Source organism: Apteryx rowi, unplaced genomic scaffold, assembly GCF_003343035.1.
Source record: "Apteryx rowi isolate R43461 unplaced genomic scaffold, aptRow1 scaffold_47, whole genome shotgun sequence".
Taxonomy (NCBI): domain Eukaryota; kingdom Metazoa; phylum Chordata; class Aves; order Apterygiformes; family Apterygidae; genus Apteryx; species Apteryx rowi.
Genome location: NW_020450727.1, coordinates 1,455,758 through 1,463,898, shown reverse-complemented (window position 1 = coordinate 1,463,898; position 8,141 = coordinate 1,455,758). Strand labels below are relative to the sequence as shown.

The window sequence follows — 8,141 nt, the reverse complement described above, 5'->3', positions numbered from 1 at the left end:
CGGCTCGGCTCGGCTCGGCTCGACCCGGCTCGGCTCGGCTCGGCTCGGCGCCGGCAGCTCCCGAGCCATTCAAACAAGTGGCTCCAGCAGCACTTCGGAGTCGGGGCTGGCGAGAGGGCGCCGCTCGGCTCCCTGCCCCGGAGGCGCCGGGCCCTTCACGCTGCCTCTTTCTCCGGCGCTCGCTCTTTATTTGACGATGAAATAATGTTGACATGTCTTGAATTATTAAGTATTCCCTGGATTTTATTAGCACATGATGCCTAAATGCTGCCTGTATCTGCTGGGGTCTTAACCAGAGAGGAGCGAAGGAGAGAGGCAGAGACACAGAGCAAGAGAGAGGAGAGAGAGGGGTTTTTGACAGCTGTATTTGTGCTGATAAGCGAAGGCACAAGGAGACGATCGACTAGTGAGACAAGAGGGAAGCGGTGGCTCGGAGCTGCTGAGAGGGGCTGCGCTTCCCTCCCGAGACGGCTCGGCCCTCCCGGCGCCGCGCTGGGGCTTGGGGGGGACCCGAGCCCCCTCCCAGCGCCTGGCCGGGGTCTCAGTCGGTGCCCGTGCCCGGGGGCAGCTCGCTGGCCGGGCACACCAACCACGCTGGGCAGATGCCGATTGAAATCGTGTGTAAAATCAAATTTGCTGAGGAGGATGAGAAGCAAAAGGAGAAAGAAGAAGGGGATAAGGAGAGCCTGATTGAGGAGCCTGCGCGGCCCCGGTCCCGGGACCTGGCTGCCTTCGCCAGCGCCAGCACTCTGCACGGCCTCGGACACATCTGCCGGTCAGGGCGGCTGGGCGTGCGCCAGACCCTCTGGGCATTTGCCTTCCTGGCCTCGCTCGCCTTCTTCCTCTACCAGGCAGCCAAGTCGGCGCTGCTCTACCTGGAGCACCCCCATGTCATGGCCTTGGACGAGGAAGCCATCCGCGAGATGGTCTTCCCCGCCATCACCATCTGCAACATCAACCGCTACCGCCACTCAGCGCTCACCGACGCCGACATCTTCCACTTGGCCAACATGACTGGGCTGCCCCCCAAGGACCGGGACGGCCACAAAGCCACGGACCTGCTCTACCCTGACCCCGACATGGCTGACATTGTCAACCGCACTGGCCACCAGCTCGATGACATGCTCAAGAGCTGCAACTTCAGCGGCGAGAACTGCTCCTCCCGTGACTTCGCAGTGGTGAGTGCACACCTGGCTCAGCCTGCTTCCCCCGGGGCCCCTGCCGGCTCTGGGGGCACTGACTCAGCCATGCATTGCCGGAGCAGGGCTCCCTGGCTCGCTCCTGCTACTGAAGTTTGCATCTCTCCGTGTTTGAGTTTCCCTCCAAGTTTCACATGGAGAGAGCAAGAATCCTCCATGGGAGCTCTGTAGGTCTCTGCACTGCACGACCAGGCTGCCCGCATGTCCTCCACAGAGGGACTTGCAGGCAGGTGCTGGGGCGTGTGGGTGAGTGGGGCTTGGAGGCCCCCGGGGTGGGTGTGCGGTGGGAAGGGGGAAAGCTGTGCTGTACAGCCCTGCTCCAGCCAGCTTCTTCACTGCAGGTTGAACTGCTTTGTAGCAGGGTGTTTTGCACAGCAGGAGTGGATGGGGGGAGGGCACAGACCCCTTTGCACATAGAGGATCCCCCTGCTTTTAGGGGGCTGACAGTGGGATGCATGTGTATCCTGGAGGCTGTCAGCGCTGCACACACACGTATGCAAACGCACACGCTGAGCGCCCCGAGCAGGTCTTCTCCGGAGGCACGGCTTTGTGCAGACGGCCCACGGCTGCCCCGGGCTGGCCCGCTTGCAGCCTGGGGCACGCGAGCTGGGGCCTCCCTCCAGCAGCACCCGTGCCTGCCCAGTCAGCGAGGCTCCCAGCCCGGCGGTGCGAGTGTGCAGCTCTCTCTAATATTGAGCCTGAAATCACAAATCCCCGCTGTGGTTTGGGAAAATAAATGTGCTGAACGGGCGGAATACCTGATGGGACCCTTTTCAGACCGTAATGACTCTGGAAATGAGCCGCCTCTCTCCTACAGCTGCCAGGGGCTACTGCTCTGCTTGCTGGCTGCGCTCGCAGGAGCAGCGCTGCGAGCCGGAGCTCGCGCCGTGCTGGGGAGGGGGATGCCACCGGCTGGGCACTTCTCTGGGGAGGAGGATGAGGAGGCTCCGTGGGGCTGGAAATGGCTGGTGCAGCAAATCCTGTTTCACTTGGTGCCCATCGGTACAAAGCCGGTTCTCTGTGCAGAGTGATGCTGCCCCAGAGAAAGCGCTGTTTTTGGGGGGGAGCTGTGGGGGGGCTGCCCTGTGCAGGGCTTGGCATGGGCAGTGCTTGTCTGCAGTGGGGTGAGGAAGCACAGTGGGGTTGCTGCCCCACTCATCCTGGGGTTTTGCTGGGCTCTCCATCCGCGGTAGCTGAGCTGCCTGAGTCGTCTGCTGGAGAGAAGTGCGATTCGGTGGGATGAGGGAAGGGCTGGGAGCAGGGAGCTCTGGAGCTGGTCCGTCCTGCACGTGGCATGTGGGGCTGCCCTAGGGCTTGGCCGTGCTGGGCTCCAGTCCGAGGGTCCTGCTGGGCGATCCGGCAGAGTGTGGGGAGGCTGTGAGCCCAGTGCTGTGCAGGGTCGCGGGCACGGCGTGGCGGTGGTATTTGGGTCCTGCTGGGCTGTGCCGCAAGGCCAGGAGGGCAGAGCCTGCAGCCCGATCGGGCTGGGTACAAGCTTCCCGGAGTGAGGACATTGTGTGTGGCGTGCACCGTGCTGCGTGGCAGCGGAGCGGCTGCCAGGACTGTCACCGGGACCCTGTTTCTCAGCGGGTGGACGTGCAGGACTGGCAGCGTGTGCTGCAGCTCTGAGGCCGGGAGGAGGGAGTCTGGCCAAGGGGATCCTGTGCAGGGCGGGCAGTGAGCCAGCACAGAGGGGAAGCAAAGGACTCGGGGGGGCAGCAGGGTGCTGTGCTGGCACCTTGCATGGGAGCAGGTCTGGGCACATGGATGGTGAGTGCGACTGATCCAAGCCGCACTCCTCAGCCCGGCCTGGCCCGAGGAAGGGGAGCACTGGGGGTCCTGCAGCCCCCTCCCGTTGTGTCCCCCGCTCAGCCCCCCGAGCCTTTGAGGCAGCAGGTATCCTGCCAGGTGGTGCTGCCTGTGGCTGCAGCTCTGCTGTCAGGTCTCTAGGCATTGGCGGCCGTCAGGCAGGAAGGGGCAACCCCAGCACCTCTTGCTGCCTGTTTTCAGGCAGCAGCTGGAGCATACTGGGGATCTCAGTGCAGGAGAGGCTGCAGGGCACAGGCTTGAGGAGGGATGGGGAAAGCATGGCCAGGGGGAAGAGACTCAGCAATCTCTCTCCACCACATCCCATGTCCCAAAGGCCTTGCTGGGCAGCAGCCGTACCTGTTGAGGCAACACGGCATTTACAGCAGGAGCTTCCAATTGCAGTTCCCCAAGCCAAATTGGTCTCCTGCACCTCCTTCCGGGGTTGAGTAAAACACAGTGCAAGTTGCGTGGCAGACACCAGTGAGTCCCAGCCATGATGTGTGGGCTCGGGAGCTCCTATATGTCCCAGCCGTGTCACAGGGGCTTTGGGCCCCAGGATGTCTGTGCCCCGACATAGGGGCGCCAGGGCTGCGCAGCACCCAGCTGTCACATGGGAGCCCCAGACCTCATCGGTCCCAGTCCTGCGTCTCCATGTGTGCACTCCTGCTTGGAAAGCTCTTGTTCCCCCACTGCAGCGAGTGGATAAGTGGGTCACAGCATGTCCCAGCAGTGATGGGGGGCTCCCAGACTGCGGCACATCCTGGTGGAGCAAACAGCGGGGAGCTGCAGGGCATCCAGGCCATGGCAAGCAGCCCCTGGAGCAGAGCTCCTGTCCCCAGGGGAAGTGGGGAGAGGAGGGAGTTTTTCTTTCTGCCCCCTGGAGCTGTGCTTGCAGGAGTGCTGGAGCTGTTCCTCTCCCCTCTGGATGAGGTGGATTTCATTCCCAGACTGGAAGTTGTACAGCACTAGGATGGCAAAGCCGTGGGGCTGCTGTGGGCAGTCCGCTTCTTGGGACCCGGAGCGGTGCTGAGGCTGGGAAGTGTCCCCTCGCGCTGCTGCTTGCAGCCTATGGGCACATGATAAATAACTCGTGCGGATCCTTTAAGTAAGAGCCGCGAGTGGTAAATGATCTTCCCCTATTTAACGTCACAAATCCACATTCTTTATGGGATAGCAAATTAAGAAACTATGGGGGAAAAAAATCCCCAGCGTAAGCATCTTCTGCGTAATAAAGCCCGGCTGGGCTGTAAATCTCACCAGGCAGCAGGGACAGCACTGAGCCGCAGCAAGGCTCCCCTGCAGCCGCGCTGACAAATGCGCCCCACGCTGCGGGAGGGACGTGCGGGAGCCCCAGGCAAGCCCTTGTACGAGCCTCCGCGAGCCCCGCTGTGCTCTGCTCTCGCTGGTGCAAGCCAGCCGCCTTTCCCCCGCGCTGCCTGGCCTCGCAGGGCCGAGCTCGCCCCGCGGTGCCCGGTCCCTGCCCACCGTGGGATTGCCCTTTGCGGCTGGCGCGGAGGGCGGCGGGGAGAGCCCCGGGCCCCGCGCGGCTCCTGTGGCGGCCAGCGCTGAGCCCTGCCGGCTCGGCAAGCGCAGCTGCTGAGCCGAGGGTGTGAAGCGTGCAATGCTGGTGCGGGAAATCAATAGCGCTCTTTACGTGCCATTAAGTGGGAGGTTAGGAAGCGTCCCCACGGGGCCGGTGCTCAGCTGCAGCAGGCGCCTCACGCCTGCCCTCGTGCCGGCATGCCAGTGGGACGCCCGGGACCCGGCGGACCCGGCGCCCCGCTCCCCCGCAGCCTCACGCGGATGCTGGCCTCATCTGGGGGCCCCGTGGCAGAGGGGGAGCCCTTGGAGAGGCCCCTGCGGACATGGCATTTGGCGGAGGGAGGTCGCGGCGTGGTGGCTGGGCCAGGAGCTGTCCCCTCGCAGACGCCGTGCGGGGCAGCCGCCAGCCCCCGGGGCGGCAGTGGGACCGGGCGCAGTGCCGGGGTGCTGGCTGCCTGGAGCCCGTCGTCCCTTCGCAGGCGGCCCGTGACAGTGGCTGTGTCTGCATGGCAGGGCGCCCTCCGGCTGCGTGTCCCCGCTCGGCCGCATGCCTGCCTGGCCGGGGAGCCGCGGGGCAGGGAGCCGCGGGGCAGGGAGCCGCGGGGCAGGCTGTGTGCCGTGACTGCCGGGGGGAGGCAAGTGGAGGTGATCCCCTCCGGCTGCCGGCATCCCTCCCACCTGCTCGCTGGCACCGGCTGCATGGGGAAGCTCGGCTCCTGCCCGGGTTGGAGCCCGGTGCGTTTCTGAAAACCACGTTCCCCGTCAAAAGCCTTTTGTTTCCGATCTGTGGCTGCTGAAGCCAGTCCTGCGAGGGCTGGCGGTGGGGGGAGCGGAGAGGTTGCCGAGAGCTGGCAGCGCAGCTCCGAGCTGGCACCGGCCCCTGCTCTCCAGGCAGGGCCTCCCGCGTCCCCGGGACCTGCGCTGGCCGGGGGCGCCCAGTGCTCTCCCCGGTCCTGGCCTGTCCCCTGCCCGCTCTGCAGCGTGCCGGGTGGGAAGGCGATTCCGTCAGCTGCTCTGAGCGCCCTGCTGCACGCTATGGGGGACCCAGGACCGCTGCTGGCCCCTCTCCTAGCCCGTGTCCGCAGCCGCAAGCCTGCGGAGGTGCAGGCCGAGCGCTCCCCATTGCTTTGCGTGTGCGCGCGGCCGCCCCAGCCTCCTCCGAGAAACGCTCTGCCTAAATCCCCCCATGCAGTCAGCACCGCTCCCGACGTGGGGACTCTCTCTGACCTTTCTGCCAGAACCACACTTAATAAATGTCACATTTCCAGCCTATTTTACACCAGGTAAATGAGCTGGTCTCATTCCTCTTCACCTGCCCCGGCCCACCTGGCACCTCTGGTGGCTGCTCAGCTGCCGGGAGCCGGTGGCCTTTTGCTGCGAACCCGCTCCCGCCCCTGCCGAGCCAACGGCCGGCGCGCGGCTGCTCTGCACGGGGCAGCAGGCAGCCCGACAGGCTACACGCGCCCAGGAAAAAAGGGAGAAGCATCCCGTGTGGATACTGCCACCCTGGCAGGCTGGCGGCGGTGCCCGTGCTAGCAGCCCTGGTGGTGACGCTTTTGCAGCCCCAGCTCGGTGTCCCTGGTGGTGCGGATGCGCTGCAGGCTCATCTTCTCCTGTCCGGAGCGTCGGCGGCTCCAGTGCCGTTACACATGAGCTGCCTGGGCACAGCTCGAGGCTCTGCTTGTGCCAGAAAATGGGGGACTTTAATGCAATTCGTTGCCATTTAATTTTACACAATTCCTGCTGCTTAATCCACTGAGAAATGCTAATTTATACAATTCACGTCTAAAAATAAATGTCAGTCCGGCAGCTCCCAGTAGCGGGTAGCTGCTCCAAGAAGCCCCTGCCGGAGCCTTGTGCGGGGAACCCCAGGCTGGCGCCCACCAGGTGCTCCCAGCCGGCCGGGATGCGGCTCCGCGCCCGCCAGGGCCCGCGGGCAGCGCGGCGGCGCGCGGCATGAGCAGGGCCTGCCACCGGGCGCCCAGGCCGTAGGGTGCAGGGAGGGGGTGAGCAAGGTGGGGGTGCACCCCGGGGCGATTCGGATTTTGGGTACCCCGGCGGTACGGCCGGGTGCTGGACTGCCTGGATCTAGTGGTGGCACTGCAAAGCCCCCGCATCACTGTGGGGCTCGGGGCGCTGTGGTGAGGGGACCCTGGGTGTCACCGCGGTCCAGCTGGCTCGGGAGGTGCGAGGCACGCCGAGGTTCACGAGACGGTTTCGGGGCCATATCCACCCCGACCCACCCCGCCGCAGCCCCGGCCCCGCTGGCGGCTGGACCCCGGGCTGCGGCTGTCAGTGCAGGAGGGGCGAGAGCCCCGGTGCGAATCGCGCGCCCTGTGCATGCCGGGGCTGGCTCCCGGTCAGGGCAGCCACCGCCTGGCTGGCAAATATTAATTGGTCCCAAGGCGCCGCAAATTAATGTGGGAGCGGAGGGAAGCATGCATCCCCGCCTGCCTGGGGAGAGCAAGAGGATCATTAGGTCCTTAAGGAGGCCTCTCCGCAGAGGGTGGGCAGGGAGTCGGATCCTGCAGGGATGCGGCCCCCCAGCAGGGAAGACCCCACACCCAGCACCCTAACCCATCCCCACCCCAAATGTCCCCCCCCACGGCTCCGTACCCGCTGACCTCCTCACTAGCCCTTGCCACTCGCCCCCGTCCCTGCCCCTCTCCCGGCTTTTGCTGTGTAGACTCCGGTCCCCATGCTGTGGCACCGGCGGTGCGCGGGTGGTGGGGTGCCCAGGGCAGGGGAGCGGGCGGCCAGGGCTGCGGCCACGGTGCCGCGTCGCCCCGGCCCGCGGGTGGGGGCCGAAGCGCAGGAGCAGGGGGGCACGAGGGCGCCGCAGCGGGGGAGCGGAGATGCTGGAGGAGCCGGCGGCTTTCCCACCGTCTCCGTGATTGAGATCGGATCACCGTGAGCATAAAAAAGCTCTCTTCATAATTATATTTAATGAATTGACTTTAAAAGCTCTTACGCTCTTATCTGGGTAATTTAATATCACACACTTAATAAGCCTGTCTCCGATACGGGGGGGAGCCAGCGGCCAGGACGCCCGCGCCTGGCGTGGCTCCCCCGGGACGCGGGACATGCCACGGGGCCAGCCCCACGGCTGCGCCACGCTGGGCTGCCCGGGGGCACCGCCGTCCCCCCGGCTGGGGCACGGGGAGCCCGGTGGGGCACGGCCCCGCTGGCGGTGGTCACCTCGGGGGCTGCAGGAGGGATGGGGCCCGGGGACCCATGGGGACCCACGGGGGCCCGGCCCAGGGCGCGGGTGCTTGCCCGCGCATGGGGCTGAGGAGCCGCGGGGCGCAGTGGGACGCTGCAGGGCGCTGCGGCCGGCCGGGCAGCGCTGTGACCCCGTCCCCAGCGCCGGCTGCTGCAGAGGCCCCGTGGATGGGAGCTGCTGGGGGCAGTCGTGGGGCAGAGCGCGCCGTGGGCCCCAGAGCCGTGACGCCGTCGCCCCGCGCGTCCCTCCGGCCTTGGCGCCCGCCCGCGCGGGACGAGCCGGGACGAGGCCCCGGCACCTGCAGAGCCCCCGTGCAGCGCGTCGCTGGGGCAGCCGCGGGCGCTGCAGCCCGACCCCCCCCGGGTGCG

General features: G+C 66.1%; 1 protein-coding gene across 1 annotated transcript in view; it reads left to right on the top strand.

Moving 5' to 3' along the window:
• The first annotated feature begins 56 nt into the window (after positions 1-56).
• ASIC4 (acid sensing ion channel subunit family member 4) overlaps positions 57-8,141 on the top strand; it is a 32,150-nt gene continuing 24,065 nt past the window's right edge. Inside the window, exon 1 of the mRNA XM_026078040.1 lies at positions 57-1,178. Within this exon, the coding sequence (XP_025933825.1) occupies positions 603-1,178 (576 nt within the window). The 5' untranslated portion in view covers positions 57-602. The remainder of the gene's footprint in view (positions 1,179-8,141) is intronic.